The sequence below is a fragment of the Carcharhinus amblyrhynchos genome, chromosome 6 (genome assembly GCF_965287045.1).
Source record: "Carcharhinus amblyrhynchos chromosome 6, sCarAmb.v2.hapA, whole genome shotgun sequence".
In the NCBI taxonomy this organism is placed as follows: Eukaryota; Metazoa; Chordata; class Chondrichthyes; order Carcharhiniformes; family Carcharhinidae; genus Carcharhinus; species Carcharhinus amblyrhynchos.
The window spans coordinates 89,223,397-89,245,341 of NC_137329.1; the positions used below are offsets into that span (position 1 = coordinate 89,223,397).

Genomic DNA, 21,945 nt, shown 5'->3' on the forward strand with positions numbered 1-21,945 from the left:
GTGTTATAGCTGCCAGAGGTGGTTTTGGCAAGGCTTTTAACTCCAGCTTTTGCAAGCCTCTGGGTTCCCAAATAAATTATTGTAATAGAAATTTTAAACACAATATGGTGTGCATATGTTTACTCACTTATTGTCCATTTTATAATGACTATGCCTTTGAAATGTGGTGAACCTTATTGCCTAAAACCTGATTTCGCATTGAGTTCAAGTTGTAGCCAAAAGGATTTTCAAACTTTTGAAGTAGTTTGACCTATTTAGCTTCTTTATTTTATTGCTTTCATTCCTGTATGTTACTTGCTGATTGCTCAATTGTCAAATTGTGTTTTGTTATTATTTCATGAATATGTAGTTCAATCCAATAAGCTACAAGCATGGAATTGAATATTTGTCCGGAATTTCTCTTAGTATTAAGGGTGACATAGAAAGTGGAATGTGATAGCTAGGAAAGTGTGCAATTGGATCATTTATATTGTGTTGATAAATAGATATACACTAACAAGATGTAGATAGATAATTGCATAAAGTAGCTCACTCAAAGTTTAAACACTGCTTTATGTCCTCATATGACGCACAAAATGGTTGAACCAGTGACCCCTCTAATGTCGCAGCTGGAGGGCACAGGTTAGACTTCTAGAACTGCTTATTACTTAGATATGCTAGCCCTGAGATAGCAAAGTCTTTTATTGTGAGAATGTTTTCGTCCATGCTGCTCAGATGTGCTTCCTAATTTCGCAACTTGTGGCATCTGAACTCATCTAAAAAGCCTTAGCATTTTTTCTTACTTTTCTTAATTCTTGGGATTTAGCCACTACTGTGCAGGTTAGGTTGTTTGGCCATGCTAAATTGCCCCTTAGTATCAGGGGGATTAGCAGGGTAAATATATGGAGTTATGGGGATTGAGCCTGGGTGGAATTGTTGTCAGTACAGGCTTGATGGGTCAAATGGCCTCCTTTTGCAAATTCTATGATTCTACTGATAAGATCAGCATTTATTGTTCATTTCTAATTGCCTGAGAAAGTGGTGGTAAAACTTCTTTTTGAAGCACTGCAGACCTTTTACATATCACTCAGTGCTACTGCACATTATGCTTTATCGTACTGAGTTCTTGAAGAAAACCTATCCACCAGTTTGTCAAGACATCACGGATTGTAAATGGGCTTGCAAATTCAAACTCAAAATGAAAATTTCCAATCCAGCTGATGCTGACTTAGGAGTTATCTGTTAGGAGACAGGTGACTGAGTTGAAGTTTTCTTTGGTTATACTGTATTGCAGTATTTATAGAGGTTTAATTGTCTTTATGCTTGGGGAGGGAGAACAGCAAAAGAGTTGTGCAATTTTTTTATTGTAACAGTAACAGCTGTGTAAAAAATACAATAATTCAGTGATACCAGGAAGAGTATCACAAATTTCATATCGTTGTATCAGTGCTTGTCAAAGATGTTCATGCCTAAAGTGTTGTGTGGTACTTGATTATTTATATTCTTTCTCGTTATCCTTCAGGCAAGAAGCACTGCTAGCAGCCATCAGTGAGAAGGATGCAAACATTGCTTTATTAGAACTCTCCTCATCTAAGAAGAAGAAGACTCAGGATGAGGTAGCATCACTAAAGAGGGAAAAAGATAGATTGGTGCAACAACTCAAGCAGCAGGTCAGTGTCCATCTTATCCAGCAAGATCGATATAGTAGGATCTGAAAAATTAAGAGATCAGAATGCGGGCATGGGCAGGAGGAAAATGTGTGTCCACAGTAGTATGTGATTTATTGGAGTTTGTTCTCCTGATGCTTGGCTATTTTGCACACACTTCACAATACAACTGTATTTTTTCTCAAGACATAGTGGGTCTCACAGTAACTTGTGGGAGTTTTAGCGCATTTGTTTGGACGGGAACAACAGGGAGAAAATTCACCTCCATGATGACGGTGGAGAAAGAAGGAAAACTTCAACAATGAATACTGCCACTGCTTCAGTTGGCATTTGTGCCCACCTCCCCCAGTAGGACTACTATTAGCTGATTCTTCATTCCTGCCACGTGCAAATTACACTGACTAGATTTCCTGCCACACTGCTGCATTTATTGCCATTTTCAGAATCTTCATTTGGAAGATAGTTGTAAACATTGGAGAGAAACAACAAAGACCTTAATGTCATCCTTTGGGGGGAACATGCTTCCTTTCCTTTTATTAAATCCCAAACAACGGTGAAAATGCTGATTTTGACAGAAAGAGAGTGTTCCATGTCATCAGACAAAACATGTAAAACACAATCACGCTCCCCACACACACACACACACACCCCACACATACACACACACACAGAGACACACTCCCCATACGCTCCCCACACACGCACACGCTCTTCCCATCAAAAGTTGTGCTAATTCATTCCTGTACACGGTGGGGATTGTTGCCAACTATGTCCTCGTTAGACAGAAGGTAGAAGAGACTTCTGCAGATTTCAGAACTGTCCTATGATTTTGCTGCATATTTCACTGCAAACAGAACCACAATCAAATGAGCACAATTCAATCAGAGATCCCAAAGGCCAGGGGAATCTGTCAAACTGTTTCTTACAGACCAGTATAGGCTAGCCAGTTATTGTGGTTATGGTGCATTGAATGATTAATTTATTTATGATTGCATTGTCATCGCAGCCCGTGACGAAAAGCTGTTTGATACTTTTATAGGCATAAGACAACCTAATATTCGATCATAAGCTCAGGCTAAACTTAGGCAGCAAAATTCAGCTGTAATCAGCCAAAATACTGAGGCTTCAAAGGAGCCTGTTAGACAGGTGGGCTCAAAGGTGGCAGCTGCGCCTACTGAAAAGCCAAACAAAACGGGCAAAAGGATGGGTTAACCCACAGCAGCTGTTTTGAGGCATCCATGCTGAGGTGCTAAAAAGCAGCACTGATTGCCCAGCAGGGGGAGCAAAATGTTTCCGATGTGGAAAGACAGGACATTCCATGCGGTTCTGTAAATCAAAAAAAATCATTGAAGCAAGAGAATGATTATGAAAAGCACTCAATTCAAGAAATTTGAAATAAGGAAGAAAAGTGTCCCTCATCACACATGGGTTTCCGGATGAAATTGTTTTGGACGATGGACCATAGTTCATGAAGGAATACTTAAGATATTTACAGAAGATTGTGGGATCACTCATGTTACTAATTCTCCTCTTCAACAACGAGCCAATGGAGAGAATCATAGAATCATAAAATCCATACAGTGCAGGAGGAGGCCATTCCACCCATCGAGCCTGCACCAACAATAATCTTGCCCTCCCCATAATCCCACATATTTGCACTGTTAATCCCCCGAACAATAAAGGGCAATTTAGTATGGTCAATCAATCTAGCCTGCACATCTTTGGAGTGTCTGAGCAAATCCACGCAAACACGAGGAGAACATGCAAACTCCACACAGACCATGACCCGATGCCAGAATTGAACTTGGGTCCCTGGTGCCGTGAGGCAGCAGTGCTCACCACTGTGTTGCTGGAACACTGTTCTTTCAGCAGTGAAAACCATTAAAATGTAAATGCCTAAGTCACTCACGAGTAGAAGAAACCTTCCCTGTATAGATTAGGCAACAAAATAAGGCACAAAACAGTAGCTGCTGGATTTCCAAAGCCATGTGCAAATTTGTAAGGCAAGACACAAATTTGGCCTACTCCTGCTCCTATTTCTTATGTTCTTATGTAAATGCATTGATGAAAGAGCAATGTAGGAGTCAGTGATTTTGATTCATAGAACACCAATACTGGGGAGAAAGAGAACTCTTTCATTGGGATGAGCTCTACGTAAACTGAGCCGGGATCAGTGTCCTGGTAAATCAAATAACTAGGGCAGTTTTAAACTTAAGAGGACCACATGAGAAGATTCAGGAAAAGGTAAATTCACAGGTACAGCAGAGTAGCGATTTGGGTAAAAATAAGCAGAATGAAAGAGACAGTGAGGGTAAGAAAGGTAATAGGGCATTGATGACTGAGGTGATATCAGCGTAAAGTAGGAAAAAGCCAAAGACACTGGCTGAAATTTTCCAGCTCTCCCCATCAGAGGCATTTTCTGGCCCCACCAATGGTGACATCCTTTGGTGCCAGAGTGTGTGGGGCATGCAGTTGGACATTAGTGGGAATGGACGATCCAGTCACCAGACAGTGGCAGACCACCTCTCTCCCTGGAAAATATGCTGGGGTAGGGGTGGGGGGACAAAAATCCGACCCACTTAATCTGCTCACGTGAGGAATTCATGACAAAATATATGAATTAATAGCATGGATAGAAATTAATGGATTTAACCTAATAGTCATTAAGGTGATGTGATTGCAGAGTGATCAAGAATGGGAACTCAATATTCCAGAGTAATTGACTATTAGAAGCATTGGCTGAATGGAAAATGTGTCGAGAGCAGGTGAAGGCAGGGAGGGTGTCGTCTTTATAATTAGAGGAGGGATAAATCAGTTTAGAGAAAGAATCTTAACTCAGAAAATCAAGATGTGGGATAAGTTTGGACGGAAACAAGAGACAGAAAATAACGTTGGGAGTATTTCATAGGCCTTCTAACACTGAGTGTAGTGTTGGGCAGAGTATAACTCAAAATATAAATGAGGGGTGCAAGTTACAAGAGCAACACAGTAATTTTTAAAAGTAATAATTTATAGGATATGGGTGTCACTGACTAGGCCAGCATTTATTGCCCATCCCTAATTGCTCATGAGAAGGTGCTGGTGAGTTGCTTTCTGGAACTGATGCAGTCCCTGTGGTATAGTTACACCCTCAGTGCTGTTAGCAGGGGAGTTCCAGGATATTGACCCAGTGACAGTGAAGGAAAGGCAATATTTTTCCAAGTCAGGATGATGAGTGGCTTGGAGGGAACGTCTAGGTGATAGTGTTCCCAAGCATCTGTTGTCCTTGTCCTTTTCGATGGTGGCGCTTAGGGTTTGGTTCACAGGGGCTTTAATCTTCACTTAAACTAGGGAAGCGGGAAGGAAGGAATGTATACAAGATCAGTATGTCAAGGAGCCAATTCGGGAACAGGCTATTTTCGACCTAATATTGTGCAAGAGAGAGGTTAATTAACAACCTTGCAGTAAAGGACCCTCTAAGGAAGAGTTTTCATAATTTGCTGGAATTGTATTTTCAGTTAATGAATGATTTAGTTACATCAAAAACCAAGGTCTTAAGTGTGAACAAAGGAAACTACATAATTATTATAAGGGACAAGTTGGCTAAGATAGATTGGAAAACTACATGAAAGAATATGATGGTTAATTCAAAAATTGCAACAAACATATATTTGTTTAAGGAATAAAACTCCATAGGGAAAGTGTCCAACATTATTAATGAGAAGGAAGCGGCTTATCATCTTGCCAAAGTTAGTAGTAAGCCTCAGGATTGCGAAGCTTTACAAATTTAACAAAGGATTACAAGAAATTGATAAGAAGAGAATATGAGTAAACTATCAAGAGACAAAACAATACACTTTAAACAGGATTAGTGAAAGTTAATGTGAGTCCTTTTTAAGCAGAGACTGGAGACTTCATAATGGAGAATAAGGAAACAGCAGACATCAAACAGTTGCTTTGTATCTGTCTTCATGGTAGAAGACACAAAAGAACATAAGAACATAAGAAATAGGAGCAGGAGTAGGCCATCTAGCCCTTTGAGCCTGCCCCGCCATTCACTAAGATCATGGCTGATCTGTCGTGTCTCAGTTCCACATTCCCGCCCTCTCCCCATAACCCTTAATCCCCTCGCTTATCAAAAACCCATCAACCCGCGTCTTAAAAATATTTAGCGAGGCAGCCTCCACCACCTCAACGGGCAGAGAATTCCAGAGATTCACCACCCTTTGAGTGAAGAAGTTCCTCCTGAACTCCGTTCTAAACTGCCCCCCCTATATCTCGAGGCCGTGCCCCCTAGTCCTACTGTCCTTTCTGAGCGGGAAGGATTCAGAAATAGTGGGAAACCAAAGGTCTATGGAGAATGAAGAATTTAGAGAAATTAATATTAGCAAAGAAATAGTACTGGAGAAATTAATGTGACAAAAATTGACAAATCCCTGAATATGATGTCCTATGTCCCAGACTGTTAGAAAGGATAAGTTCAGAAAGAGTGGATGTGTTCGTTTTAATCTTCAGTTTCTGCGAGTTGGAAGGTATCAAAAGTAACCCTACTTTTTAAGAAAGGAGAGAAGTAGAAAGCAGGAAACTATAGGCCAGTTAGCCTGGCCTCAATCATTGGGAAAATGATAGAATCTATTGCTATGGATGTGATAACAGGGCACTTAGAAGATCATGATATGATTATTGTTGGAACCAATGCTTCCAGGACTATATTTTCTTTTAAAATGTGAAAGAACATTGTATCAGTTGGACACCTGGAGGCTGATCTAGATTTATTTTAAAAAAGATCATAAGTTCATTGTCAACTAACATGCCTTTTTCAACAAACCATAATACTTCAGTTAATTGACCAGCATGACTCTTTAGCGGGACGTGCAGGTTGTTGAAGTTTAAAAGTTTATTTATTTGTCACAAGTAGGCTTGCATTCATATTGTAATGAAGTTATTATGAAAATCCCGTAGTCACCACACTCTGGCACCTGTTTGGGTACACTGAGGAAGAATTGAGCATGGCCAATGCACCTTACCTGCATACCTTTGCATTGTGGGAGGAAACTGGAACACCTGGAGGAAACCCATGCAGACGCAAGGAGAACATGCAAATTCCATACAGACCCAAGCCGGGAATCGAACCCAGGTCCCTGGTGCTGTGAGGCAGCAGTGCTAACCACTGTACTTATTTTAATTGCAATTACTTTAATCGATGAGGGAAAATAGTTTAAAGACAAAGGCAAAAGATTTACTCAAAATCACTTATGGAAGACAAGCTTTACGTTTAAAACTTATTTTTTTAACTCAGTTGGGATTAAACGGAGAAAGGGGAAGAATGCTGGGCTCTCTTTCTCTCTCTCTCTCTAATGCCTCGCTTAAAATGGAGTAGTTATCAGTATCTAGCTTTGGAACCCCCATCTCAGCCAAACTTATCTGTCTTTGGAAACCTGAGAGACTGAGGCAAGCAGGTTGATCCAGCTGTATTCTTTTCTCCTCTGAAGCCATTGGTGAAAACCTCCAGACAGCTACTGGGACTGGCACAGGGGAGTACCAGATCAACAACATCAGAACCGTGTGAACTTTATCTTTGTTCTAAAGTTGTTTTTTCAACTGCCCAACTCTGCAGACCCTATTCGTGTATGTGTGTGTGTGTGTGTGTATCTGCATGTGTTTTTTTAAAAGGGATAGACAGTTATACTTTCAGATTACAAATTAGAGGCTAATCAGTTCTTGCAACTTGTTTTTTTAAAAATCTTTTTATAACGAATCAATCATTCTGAGTTTATTGAAAGAAGCCTGGTTAAAGTCTCTTTTATTCTGGGTCTAACAGCAGTGAAGATAACCAGCTCACCGTTTTGGTGAATGAATTAAACATATACACTAATGTTGCGACTTGTGGAATAGTAGAGCTAGAGCAACAGTGTACTTTTCCCTTTCTGGTCGTAACATTAGGCTGAATCGACACTGATTTATGTGGGGTAAATTGTGTTTGATAAATCAGTTATTATAGTTGTAACTAGTAAGTTAGTTAACAGACTGACCAGTGGATGTAGTGTATTTGAATTTTGATAAGATGTTACAGCAGATTTTACACAACATTCGTGCTCATGGGATTGGAGGTAATTTATCAGCATGGATAACATGGATTTGAAATTATTTAACAGACATAAAAAAAGTAGGAATAAGGAGGCTGTAACTAGTAGGACACCACAAGGATCAATGTTTGTGTTGTTGCTATTTACAATCTATATCAAAGACTTATATGTGAGAACTGAGTGTAATGTATCTAAGTCTGCCGAAGCCATACCACAAAGCAAAGTAGGAACATAAACCTTGAAGAAGACTTCATGATTCTACAAAAGGATTTGAAGAAGGCTGAATGAGTGGGTAAAAATGCAGAGAAATGTAAAGTTATCCACTCTGGTAGGAAAAATAGAAAAGCAGGTTTTTTTTAATGGTGAGAGACTGCAAAGTGCTGGTATTTACAGTGACCATATTAATGCTCATGCAGAAATCACAGAAAATTAAGGAATTGGTGTATGTTACGATCTTTTATTCTCTCACTTTATTATCCTTGTCAGTGGATTCTTGATATTGGTGTCAGATTAACTGGTCTATTAGCCCCCAAATACTTTTCTTAACCACGAGTTTTTTAAGAATTTGATGTACTTCATTTGTCCTGAATGCTTTGTTGATTTGAATCTTACTGAGTTACCTTTTTACCAGCTCAGTACTAACATTCATTCTGTTTTGACCCTCTTTCTTTGGAGCTCAACTGCAGATGGTTGTGAAGGTGCTGCTCACTGCATGATACTCTGCACATATGTAAATCCCTTAAATAAATCTCTCATGACATCAGTGGTGCACTGTTGCACGTTGTTGTATAGCTGCTGCAGTCTGCTCAAGGTAAACCCCAAGAATGTGCGAACTTCCTCCTGCTCTCGCAATAACTCATTATTGAAGACAGGTCAAGTTGGCTATCAATCTCTGGCTCACACAGCAGTCATGCTGTGGACTTGCAGCTTTATCAGATACTTTCTGCTGTCTCCCCGAGGGTGCAAGAGAGACATTTCCATTGGATCTGTACTTTCTAAGGACAAACAGTAAACATGTATACAAAGGCAACACTCAAAAACATAGAAATAGGAGCAGGAGTAGATCATCTAGCCCTTCAAGCCTGCCCTGCCATTCAATAAGATCATGGCTGATCTGAAGTGGATCAGTTCCACTTTCCCGCTTTCTCCCCATAACCCTCAATTCCCCTGTCCATCAGAAACCTATCTACCTGTGACTTAAATATATTTAGCGAGGTAGCCTCCACCACTTCCACGGGCAGAGAATTCCAGAGATTCACCACCCTTTGAGTGAAGAAGTTCCTCCTCAGCTCTGATCTAAACTGCCCGCTCCTTAACTTGAGGCTGTGCCCTCTAGTCCTGCTATCCTTTCTAAGTGGGAAGAATCTCTCTACCTCTACCCTATCCATCCCCTTCATTATCTTATACATCTCTAAGATCCCCCCTCATCCTTCTAAACTCCTTCTAAACTAGGTCAAATAGACCTAGTCTATTTAGTCTCTCTTCATTGTCCAACGCCCTCATCTCTGATATCAGCCTATTGAACCTCCTCTGCACTCCCTCCAAGGCCAATATATCCTTCCTCAAGTGCGGTGACCAAAACTGCACATAGTACTCCAGCTGCGGCCTCACCAGTACCCTGTACAGTTGCAGCAAGACCTCCCTACTTTTATATTCTATCCCCCTCGCTATAAAGGCCAACATTCCATTCACCTTCTTGATCGCCTGCTGCACCTGCAGACTGGGTTTTTGCGACTCGTGCACAAGGACCCCCAGGTCTGTCTGCACTGCAGCATGCTGCAGCTTTTCACCTTTTAAATAATAATCCCTCCTACTATTATTTCTGTCAAAGTGGATAACCTCACACTTGCTAACATTATACTCCATCTGCCAGGTCCTCGCCCACTCGCTCAGCCTATCCAGATCCCTCTGCAGACTTTCCACACTCTCCACGCAATTTGCTTTTCCACTCATCTTTGTGTCATCAGCAAATTTCATCACCCTACAGTCAGCCCCCTCCTCCAGATCATCTATATAAATGGTAAATAGTTGAGGCCCCAGCACCGATCCCTGCAGCACTCCACTAGTCACCAACCGCCAACCAGAATAGCACCCATTGATACCAACTCTCTGCTTCCTATTAGACAGCCAATCCTCTATCCACGCTAATGCCTTACCCCCAACTCCGTGCACCCTAACCTTCTGTAGCAACCTTTTATGAGGCACCTTATCAAACGCCTTTTGGAAATCTAGAAACACAACATCCACCGGTTCCCCTCTGTCTACTGCACTGGTCACATCCTCATAGAAATCCAATAAATTCGTCAAACGTGACTTCCCCTTAACGAATCTGTGCTGCATCTGCTCGATCAAACCATTCTTTTCTAGATGCCTCGCTATTTCTTCTTTGATGACGGATTCTAGCATTTTTCCAACTACAGACGTTAAACTAACCGGCCTATAATTTCCTGCCTTTTGTCTGCTACCTTTTTTAAACAGCGGCATAACATTAGCCGTTTTCCAATCTTCCGGCACTTCCCCGGAATCCAGCGAATTTTGACACATAATTACTAAGGCATCCCCTATCACCCCTGCCATTTCTTTCAGTACCCTGGGATGCATTCCATCCGGTCCTGGGGATTTGTCCACCTTCAGTCCCATTAGTCTGTCAAGCACTACCTCTCTAGTGACAGTAATCGCTTTCAGGCCCTCAAATCCTACCACCCTTCTATCTTTAAGATCCGGCAAACTATTCGTGTCCTCCTCCATGAAGACGCTCACATAAATACTTCTATTCTGCTGAACTTTTATGCATTTTCTTCCAGATCTGACCTATTTATTTGATCTGCTACCCCATCTGTGCACTCTTTGGCAGGTTGATGGTCTTTGGCACCAAAGCAAATCTCTTTGCCTCATTCACTTAGCAAGGAATCAATAATAAATACTCAAGATTAGTAGGAAGCATCTGGACTCTTGTACATTGTGCTTATTTCTGCTTGACCCCAATGTGTTAGTGTCCTGATCAATATTCATCTCTCAATCAACATTACAAAGGCAGATTATCTGATCATAATCATGCTGTTTGCAAAAGTTTCATGTGCTCAAATTGGCTGCCACATTTCCTGGATTACTGCAGTGTTCACACTTCCAAAGGCTGTAAAGTTTTTGAGATGTCCAGTTGCTATGTAAAGTGCAAGCCTTTCTTTTATTTGTAACAAACTATTTTTAAACTTTTTGGAGTATAAAAAAATGCACTCCTGTTTAATGACAAGCAAGAACTTGTTAAAAGTTGTTAGTTTGCTTAGTTTTGCACTCTCAGCAAACTGCCTTGCAAGTCCATTTCCTTGCGCACTTTCCTAAGCACAACAAACCTATGGAAAAGAAATGGAAGGATTTAGACTTGTCTGCTGCAGTTGGATTCAGTTCATTGGTGAATGCTGTCCGAAATTTGTCATTCTTGCTAAGTAGAGGCTATTATGTAAATAAATGAGAAGTGCAGCCAGCATTACGGCTTAAACTTGTGACCTTTTGCTTGTCTTGCATTGCAATTTTTCTTACCTTTGGGAACATGATTATAAGCACACTTTGCTGCAACTTCTGAATATGCCCTTGATCATTTTTAAGTAAAAGCATAAAAGTTACTAAAACCCCCAAAACTAGTGTTTTTTTAAACCTTGCACACAATGACACAAAGTCAGGAAAGATCAAATGTTGAGAGTATTTGTTTAAACTGCTAGACAGTCTTTTGATAATGGAACAGTAGTGAATGTTGACCACCATTAAACATGGAATAGTGTCTTGATGATTGACCTCCTGTTGCATTTTCAAAGGAATATGTGTGAAATGTTACTGTGATGGGATTGTAGGAGGGTAGAGGTTGGCCTCAAGTTCTTTGAGGAAATTTGATGGTCCTGATTGAGCTAACATAAAATGGTCCACCTTTGATAAGAGGATAGTGGTGTAACTCTGCTGTGCCTGTAGGATTCAAATCATGTTTTCTGGCCTGTAATCCTTGCTGAACCTGTGGTATCTATAACAGTGTGACCCCACTGGTTAATGGTAATTCAGGTCAGCAGGTTGAAACACGTGAGGATGGAAATAATACTGTTCCTGAGTACTCTATACAGTTACTATGTTCTGCAAGACAATCTGTCTCTCTTTAGTTTCAATTTAAAACAAATATCGTAGTGTTCATCTAATCCAGAATGCAAGTGTACCAGTGCTTTTGAATAGACTGCCTTGAGCTGCAGCATTGGGTTCATGTTCCAGTTTAATTTTTTTTCATCTGCCAACCTTCTCAGTAAAAATGAACAGAAACTAAGCCCTATTTAATATTTGCTGTCATTCTAAATATGGGATTTGCTCAGTCACTGTTTGGATGAGGGTCACGGATCAATATGGTCCTAATTTACTTCCTACACGTAGTTTGTCTCTTCGACCGAGGTATGGCAGGGAACACAAGGCGTGTGCTTCAAACAAGGCCCCTGACGGACCGAGAAAGAAGGGGAAAAAATGCGTGTAACAAAGACCAGATGTGTGCCCGAGTGCCAGTTAGTATAATCAGGTTATAACTCATGTGAAATGCTTGCTGTGTTTATTAGACTGGAATCTAGCTCCAGATTAATGTGAAGCAGAGCTGTCTCTGTGTTTTAGCTGTTAAGCAACAACCACACTAAGTCATAAAAAAAATAAGTACGATTTTCCCATCTCCGGGAAATATCCATCAACCTCCCAGCTTTCCCAGCTGCTCCTAACTTATTCAGTAGAAGATTACCCTCTGTAACAGTGTCTCTTTGTTGCTACAATTTTTTTGTTTTTGCAAGATTTAAAACTACATTAACTAACCAGAAGTGTGAGGTTTTGCTTTCAAATATGATTGATTTTAAAAATGCCCTTTTTTTAAGGTTTTCAGAGTAATGTTTCGTACATACTTATTTACTTTGGCAGTATTATCATTAGTTAATTTTGTGGGGAATAGAGGCACAAAAGGAATTAAATCCCTCAAATGTTTAAAAATTTTGGTCTGGGAATGGTAAAGGCCTGACATGTCAGGCTACAATAGCTGCTGAATCAATACAGATCTGAATAATCAGTCCTAACTGTAAAAACAATAATTGAAGCAGTTGTTTATTCATTGCTTTGGGTGCATCTCTGGAGGCCTGCCCTGAGCATGTTAAAGACTCCAACTCCCAGTGGGCTCCATGAGTGACCATGAGTTCCATTTCATCTCCCAAAATTTCTACTTAAGAATGGTTTCCAGACGCAATAGTATGCTGGTATCAAAATGTACCAAAGTTCAAATCGGTGGGATATGTTTAACATTTAGTGGCATAGTTCACTGCTGCTACTCCCCAGTGAATTCCAAAGTTGTATTTGATGTCTAAAGGGCTGGGTGTTGATTGTTTATCATCTGCGGCCAGACTGTCTTAGACGGGTCCTAAAATTGCTTTTGCTTTAAAGGAGAGACAGATTATCTCTGCTATTAGCTTCAGCTAGATATATCAAGCACCAAAATGGACCAGTCTGGTGATCTCCATTGATGGGTGTCAGAAAAGCTTGTTGGCTTTTTAAAAATCTTCCTTGAAAATCAGGATAGTAATCATGATTTTAAAAGGAGGCATTTGCGGAACAGAACCTTTTAGCTAACTTAGTTCAGGTTGTCACATTGTTTTAAGGATTATCATCCAGTATATCTCTGTCCATCAGATAACTGTCCATTCAGAATGGCTTGTCTCTATCCACCCTTTTGAACTGAAGTTTTTGACTGGTTCAGTATTTCCACTGATGGTGATTGGTGTCCGTACTATTATTTCCAGTTAATTGAATCATTTGTGTCAAAGTAATTTCTGGTTGGTAGGTTTTATGTTGAATCAACCACATTTTACTGAGGAAAATTCTGAGCAGCATAACTGTTTGAAAGGCTTTTGGCTAGTATGCTGGTCTTGGGGCTTTTAAAGAAAAACAAACTTTCAGGCCCAAAAATTCAATTGAAAGCTAAGAGAATTGTTGGCTACTTAACTCTTAGGCCTTTTTCATCTTGAAACCTGTCTTTGATCTGTTAAGGTGCCATGCTCAACATCAGTTTCATGGTTGGCCAATGGAAATTGTCATCAGAGGCACAAGCACAAGAAGTTGAGGCAAGGAAGCCCAGAACAATCTTTTTATTGTGCCAATTCTGAGCCTGCATCTGTTGGAAATCCAGGTCTATCACTTGATGAAAGCTCTGGAGAAAACAAGCTTTTCCTTCCTCTCTCACTTTGGCATTAGGAAAATCAGCATTTCCCAAGCTTAAGGAAGAACAGTATGAATTCGTCCATCTTTTAATGGTATATTCTCCATTTTTGTTCTCTGTGCACTGTTAACCCTGCATTAATAGAAGCAGTTTTGTTGTAGCACCGTGAAGATAGCCATCGAGAAGGATATAGTAACAGGCTGATTGACTTTCACCATCTTTGCTGTGGAAAAGTGTACTATCTTAGAATTTGCATAAAGAAAGGTGTTGGGGTTAGTACAAGTGTAAGTGGAAGGTATTAGGAAAAAACCTAAATCAGTGGTAGGGAAAATGCTAGAGTCTATTATAAAGAATGTGATAACAGGACACTGGAATTATGAAAGGAAAATCAAATTTATTGGAATTTTTTTGAGGATGTAACTGGTATAATAGGGTATTTGGATTTTCAGAAAGCTTTGATAACATCCCCACATTAGAGGTTACTGTTCAAAATTAAAGTACATGGGTCTGGGGCTAACATACTGGCATGGATTGAGAATTGGTTAGCAGTCAGACAACTGAGAGTAAGTGTAAATGGGACTTTTTCAAAGGATAGACAATGACTACTGGGGTCCCGCAGCATCAATGCTTGGGCGCCATACATCAATGATTTGCATAAGGGAATCAAAAGTAATATTTTCCAGTTTGCTGATGACACAAAAATTGGTGGGAATGTGAATACTGAGGAGGCTGTTAAAAAGCTTTAAGGTAATTTAAACAAGTTGAGCAAGTGGACAAAAACATGGCAGATTCAGTATAACATTGATAAATGTGAAATTATCCACTTCAACAGGAAAACAAAATGGCAGAGTATTATTTAGATGGTGATGGATTGGGAAATGTTGACATACACCAGTCACTGAAAGCAAGTATGCAGGTACAGCAAGCAGTTAGGAAAGCAAATGGTATGTCAGCCTTCATTACAAGAGGACTTGAGTACAGGAGCAAGGGTGTCTTACTGAAGCTGTACAAGGCCTTGGTGAAATCCTATCAGGGTACTGTGAGAGTTTTGGTCTCCTTATCTAAGAAAGGATATACTTGTTAGAGAGAAAGTGCAGTGAAGGTTCACCAAACTGACTCCTGGGATGGCAGAATTGTCATATGAGGAGAGATTGAACCGACTGGGTCTGTATTCACTGGAATTTAGAAGAATGAGAGGGGATCTAATTGAAGCATGTAGGGGGCAGTCCTCCCAAAAAAATTCTAATTGTTGAATCCATATAAAAACTGGAGTAAATCATGGATTTTTCAGCAGGAGTTTCAAAATGAATCTCCCACACTCTGATTCACACTGAGGAGTTCTGCCATGTCATTGCGTATGGGCGATCTGTCAGCACAGAAATCAGCGCATGTGCAGTGGCCCCACATCGCCGAACCACCTACCCCACCCCGGCCCAAATGCCTGATTGCTGGCCCCCCGAATATGCCTGGGCCAGGCTCGACTCCCTGCCCCCAGTCTGTCCTAATCGCTGGCCTCCTTCCCTCTATTACTCGGCCCAAATGCAAAGTGGGAGTGGGACCCCTCCCATCCCCATCGGGCCCCACCCTCGTGGCATTGCCTTATGCTCAGTGGGCAGTGCCAAGTTGTCCCTGACATTGGCACATTGCCCCTTGGACAGTGCCGGGGGCTGGGGTGACACTACCAAGGTGCTCCCCCCGCATCGACCCACTGCGGGGGGGTTCTCAATGGCCACTCTTCACTCCAGCAGGGTTGAGCTGCCAGCTCCCGACAAGTGGAGAGCTATTCTAAATCCCGCTGGAGTGAACCACTCCTAATGGGGGGAGGGGAAGAGGCTAGCAGGCCCAGAGAGTTCAGTCCTGGCCCACTAATCATATGTTAAACATATTATAATAAGCATTTAAATAAATTATGCAGCTCTGCGCCGATTTCTGGCGTGGAGCTAACAGTTCCAGAAATTGGACTGCTGGAGATTCGCAGAGTGGCGTCCAGTGGGGAATATTTGAAACAGCCTCTGCTCGAGTCTCCCAGCCCACTGCGCTACAAAAGCAGCACAGCGGAATGGGAGAATCATGCCCATAAAATTCTGATAAAGCTGGATAGACTGGATGCAGAGATTCTGTTTCTCCTGGCTTGGAGGTCTGGAACTGGGGTGTCATAGAATCAGAATATGGGATAGGCCCTTAGACTGAGATGAGGAGAAATGTCCTCACCCAGAGTGATGAATCTGTAAAATTCTCTACAAATGAAGGCTATGGATGCTAAATCACTGAATATATTTAAGAAGGAAGTAGATAGATTTCTGAACTCCAAAGATGTCAAGAGATATAAGGAAAATACAGGAGTATGGTTTTGAAATAGAAGATAAGCTATGATCATATTAAATGGTGGAGCAGATTTGAGGGACCAATGGGTTTACTACTGCTCTTATTTTCTGTGTTTCGATCCACATCATCCATCTTCTGGGTAGTTTCATTTCGGGAAAATTGTAGCACCTGCCTCCTTTTTATCTCCTTTGTTCCTGTTAACTGAGCAATCCACAGACATAGTGAGGATGAATGTTGAGGCCAATATGTCTTTTTTCCTGACTTTTTAAATTATCTGTTCTTGAAATGTGGCAGTACCAGCAAGATCATTTTTATTCCCCATTGCCAGTTGAAGGCATTAAGTGTTAACCACTAATTGTGGGTTCAGATCACATATAGGGGGTAGTAAGTGCCCTTCCCTGAAGGGATGCAGTTGGATTTTACAGCAATGCAGGATCTCTCATAGTAATTTTTCCCAATGTAACCCATAAATTGCCAGATTGATTGAATTTAATTTCATAATGTATTACAGTCAGATTTGAAAATAGCAATATTACAACTATGCTCGTATGATCTGTAGTGATAGACTCATGATCATTATCGACAACAACATTCTAAAGCACACCCCATAACCGTCTTTGGATAATAATTTCTGTTTCTGCAGGAGATGATAGTTTGGGCAATATCTCTACAGGCATCTCTCCTTTATCTGAGTGAGGCACAGTTGGTGGATCGGATACTATCATTGCTGCTTTCTCAATTAGGCAATTTTTTTAATGTTTCTAATACATTCAAAAAAAATCTGTAAAAATTTCAAACTCAGCAGATTTATGACCTGTAACAGATTCTTTTGGTAACAAAATATACATGAAAAAATAATCATGATCTGATTTGGTTAATGAATGGAATGAGTGTACCACTCGCAGAAAAGGTGAAGGACTGCATTTGGAAATAGTTCCAGAGTATATTTTCCTTATTTACCTTCCACTTACACTGGGATAGAATGATTGCTCAATGGGAAAATCACTGGCAAGCTGTCCCGTCAGAGGCTTTACTTGCTGCAGTGTCATAAGTCATACAATCTTTCCCCACAACTGCGCTAAATATCCCAATTTCAAACAGCTGCCTTTTTCAATCTGTATTTTGTTGATGCTATCACAGCAAGAAATGTTCTTGAAAGTATATCTTCTGTTCCTTATTAATGCCTCAGTTTACAACTTTAACAGTGTCTGTGCCAAATTTCATGTTGCGTCCAGAACTCTTCCGAGTGGTCAATCAAAAATGACTTTTATTTCACAACTCGAAGCTTGTGAAGTTTACTTCCATCATCAGAACAATATATTGAGAAAGATGTTAAACACCAGAAGTTAGATTTCTTTCAGGGACAGTTTGGCTGTTTTAAGGGCATCCCTAATCAGTGTGAGTCAGTCTTTTAAATTAAGCTTGCCATCCAATCAGGAAAAGAACAAATACTCCAGGTTACAGAGGAATTTGTTCAGCATAAGGAGAGCATTATAGTAGATTATGAGAACACTAAAGAGCATCAGAAAGGCAAATCCAATACCATAAGAGGGAAAGCTTAAACTGAGTACCAAGGGACTTAAGGTTTGTTGAGGGAAAATACAATTATCCATTTTTCATTTGGAGTAAGTTATAATTCATCTTCAACAATATCAGACAGTTTGGAGGGAATAATTGAGAGGTAGAGCTGGACATTGTCACTGTACATATAGAAGCTGCTCCTTTCCTTCCTAGGATTGAGGATGATGTCATCAAAAGTCAGCCTGTAGATTAAGAGCAGCACGGGGCCAAGGATAAATCTTTGGCAATTCCTGAAATGACTATGATTGAGAAGAAAAGCTGTTCCTGACGGTATTCTGATCAGCATAATCATTCCAAACAGATCCCTGGGTCTTTGGATAATCACAGTAAAAAGTCTGACGACACCAGGTTTTAGTCCAACTGATTTATTTGATAGTAAACTCACAAGCTTTCGAGGGGACTCCCTCTTTGTCGGGTGAATGGAGAGTTCTGGCCTCGGATAGAGCATATAAAGCACAGACAGTTTAGAGATTACTGATTAGAATGCGAATCTTTACACCTAACCGTAATCTCTAAACTGTCTGTGCTTTATATGCTCTGTCCGAGGCCAGAACTCTCCATTCACCTGACGAAGAGGGAGTCCCCTCGAAAGCTTGTGAGTGTACTATCAAATAAATCGGTTGGACTAAAACCTGGTGTTGTCAGACTTTTTACTGTGTTTACCCCAGTCCAACGCTGGCACATCCACATCTTTGGGTAATGCCTCTGCAATAGTTGGTTTGAAAGTCCTGAAGATTTCAAATTCAATTTTCAGGCAAATTCTTTTTAGCTGAATTAGTGCTGCAGTCCATGAATATAATGAAGTGAATAGTGGTATTTTTTTCATCTCGTCCCTACATATTTTTCCAACCTTCTTTTTTGAAACGTGACAAGGCCCATGGCATGATTCTGCTAGGTCGGTACAGAAAAAATGGCTACAACTGAAGGAAAGTAGAGTAGCAGTATATTGACTCAGTATACACTAGTAATCCTGTGGAAGTTATGGTTTCAGACAGGTTTTATACCTTTTAATGGGGTGCTGGAACATGTTGAATGCATTTCTGTGCCTCTCTGGGTGAAAATGATATTCATTCTGGAAAATAAAATTGTTTTGAAAATCAGTGTCAACATCAAGCCCCACCCTACCCCTGCAACCTCTGACAGCATAACATCCCTTCACGTGACCTCTAGTCCTTTGACTCTTGGGCTTTTGTGCTTTCCCAGTTTTTGACCATCTGTGCATCTCCACCTCAGTTATAGCTAGATACTTGCTATGTTCTTGCCCAACATTCCCCTTTGGGCACAATTGTGGATTTTGTATCACAATAGTAGAGCAAAGCGAACCATTGGAACTGTGAATTTACAGCACTCAATTTTCCGTTCCAATTTATTTGAATAACTATTCATAACTACAATCGCTTGGTGAGCAAATTCAATTGGGACATATAGCTAATAGGTCCAAATTAAACAGCTGTTCACACTTAAAGGTGCCAGAAAAATCATGGCCTAATTCTGTGCTTGACGCTGACAGAGGGTATTAAAAATGTAAAATATTACCCACCACAATCACTCAATTACAAAATCCACCAGAAGTGTATTATCTTTAAATTATCATGCCAGTGTCAATCTTTTCTATTTGACTACCTGCACAGAAGTGTCATGCTGGAATTATAAGATATAGTTTTGTTGTCTGGTAGTAACTTTAAATTATTTTAATTAGTGTTTATTTAAGAAGACAGAGTAATTGAAGCGAAAAACACCATGAACTACTTACTGCCGCATCTGACATCAGTAAGAAAGAAGGACAGGTTGGATTGTGTCAGTTTGCTACATAAAGGCAGGTATCTCCTAGCCCTGCAACCACCACTAAGTTAGCTGCTGTTCAAACTACCAACCTGTTGAAAAATTGTTTGAGAACAGACACCGTCAAAGTATGTTTACAAGTCACACGTGTGCCTTTTGCAGAAGATGAGTTCTGTCTTTTGTTGTGCACTATGACGAAGGATTAATTGATCATATTCTCAAACCAATCATTCCAAGAAAATTGTGGAAGGAATATAAGCTCCTTTTGTAAATACAGGCACTTATTACAGAGCTAGGTAAGATCTCACTCCCAAAACTAAAGTCAAGTTCTCTGTTTTTGTGCCCAGTTGTGCCAATTTTTTGTGGTGCAATATAGGAGAAAATGAGAGGAGATTTGTGGCATCAGGTCTGCTGCAGGGTTGCCTGCTGGTAGGCTTATGTTATCACTTTACTTTGCATGCAGTTAGTTGTACCTGAATGAGTGTTGGGGAATTTAATCAATTCCAAATGGAGGCGAAATGATATTTTTAAACCAACTTTGACTAGACTTCTACAAAGTGTTCAAAGAGAAATTTGCATAAATACAGGCGGTTGAATTTGACTATGCCAGCCATCATACTTTGCACACTTCTGAAGTGCTCAGTTCAGCAAGCAGGTTTTTCTTAGAGTCAGGTTCTGGATGGCTCCAAACTTTAATTCAGATCTTCCACAAACATCTGCACTTATTTGCCATCACTTCTGTGTGTTTAACATGGTGCTCCTTGTGCTAATACAATTGATATGAAATTCAAATGTGGATTTGCAATGAATGACTTTAGCGATCCAAAATGGTATCCACGATGCTTGTATATGTCAGTCTGGATAGTAGGGGTGTGAGTACACATCCAGTGGAAGTCTGCAGAGTACGTAGATTATGAAACCAGTGCTGCAAATATTGAGTTCAATGCTCCAGCCAATGCCATCTCTTAATTACACACAGATGAACATGCATTCAGCAGCAGGAAGAAGATAACCCCCTGCCCACCAACTCTAAATAAAGTGATCATCAACTACTCACTCATTAGTTGCTGGTTAATTTCTACTAGCTGTTGCCTTGATTTTAAAAGTATCTTGTGAATAATTGAATTCTTTACAAGTCCACAGGAATTGGTCTGGCATGTACCAAAGGTCCTAAGACTTTTGCCCAAACCAGATTTTCCCAGACATGGGGGCAATTGTAGACGTTCCTCTTGGAATACAAAATGCGTGGGAGAATGAGCAGAGCTGACACATAACGGGGCAAGCTGCTGGAAGAGGAGGAGATAGACGAGAAGGGCTCTCAGCAGTATTGTAATATGCAATTAAGAGGGATCAACGTGACATCACTGAATGGGAAATGTGTTACTTCATCCGGTTTTACTTTCAATTTTGCTTTGAACAGAGCACACACACACACATCTTTAATGCTTTTAAGTTTTGTACCTATACATAACTATTCTCTTTAAATAAATGAACCCACAACCATACCCCTTATGAGTGATGGGTGACTTGTGTCCTGTATTCTAAATAAGCCCAAGGATTATATCATTTAATTACATGACATGGTGGATCAGCAGCGGTAAGACAGGTGGCAGCAAAATTAAGTGCAAACACATTGGATGGAATTTTATTAGCCCTCCCTTCCCATTAGGTGGCTGAGTGAGCTAGTAAAATCACATGAGAGCCGAGTAATCAGGATCACTCCTGATTTCTCAGCTCTCATGATTTCATGAGAGTCGGATTTTCACGAGGTCAGCCTCCTGCTGGAAATGGACGAGAAACTGAATCATTTATTTAAATATACTTAAATTTGAATTTCCATGTTTTCGTGAGCCCAGCACTCAATTGTCCAGGCTCATTTGCTTTTATGGCTTCACTGAGAGAGATTCTCTCTGGCAAGGAAAACACTTGCTCGCCACGAACAGTAAACAATCCTGTTGGCCTCCCTGGTGGAAGCAGAGGCCATGGAGGCCCCCCAGGGAGGCCAAGGGCGAAGACTGGCACCTGGGCAATGTCCAGTGGACACATTGGCCAGGGGCTGGGCCTATGGGGGTGGGGCCTGTGGGGGTCTTGCATGAAAGATGGGCCCAGTCAGGGTGAGGGGGCACACTCTGCAACAGGATCAGATGGGGGGTGGTAGGGGAGCCTGCTGTGCACTCTGCGAGGAAATCAGATTGGGAGGAGGGCCCGCTGCTGCTCTGCAGCTGCAATCAAATCGGGGGAGTGGGAGCCTGATCTATCAGAGTGGCGGAGGCTATATGCCTATGCATTGTGGGGCACACAATTGGCCATGGGCCCCCACAGTTGCTGGAGTTGG

At 40.8% G+C, this 21,945-nt stretch overlaps 1 protein-coding gene across 4 annotated transcripts in view; it reads left to right on the plus strand.

Moving 5' to 3' along the window:
* LOC145344087 (ELKS/Rab6-interacting/CAST family member 1-like) overlaps positions 1 to 21,945 on the plus strand; it is a 789,164-nt gene that overhangs the window by 541,757 nt on the left and 225,462 nt on the right. For all 4 annotated transcript variants that reach the window (XM_080190908.1, XM_080190909.1, XM_080190910.1 and 1 more), the window contains one exon: positions 1,502 to 1,649. In XM_080190908.1, the coding sequence (XP_080047034.1) occupies positions 1,502 to 1,649 (148 nt within the window). The remainder of the gene's footprint in view (positions 1 to 1,501; positions 1,650 to 21,945) is intronic.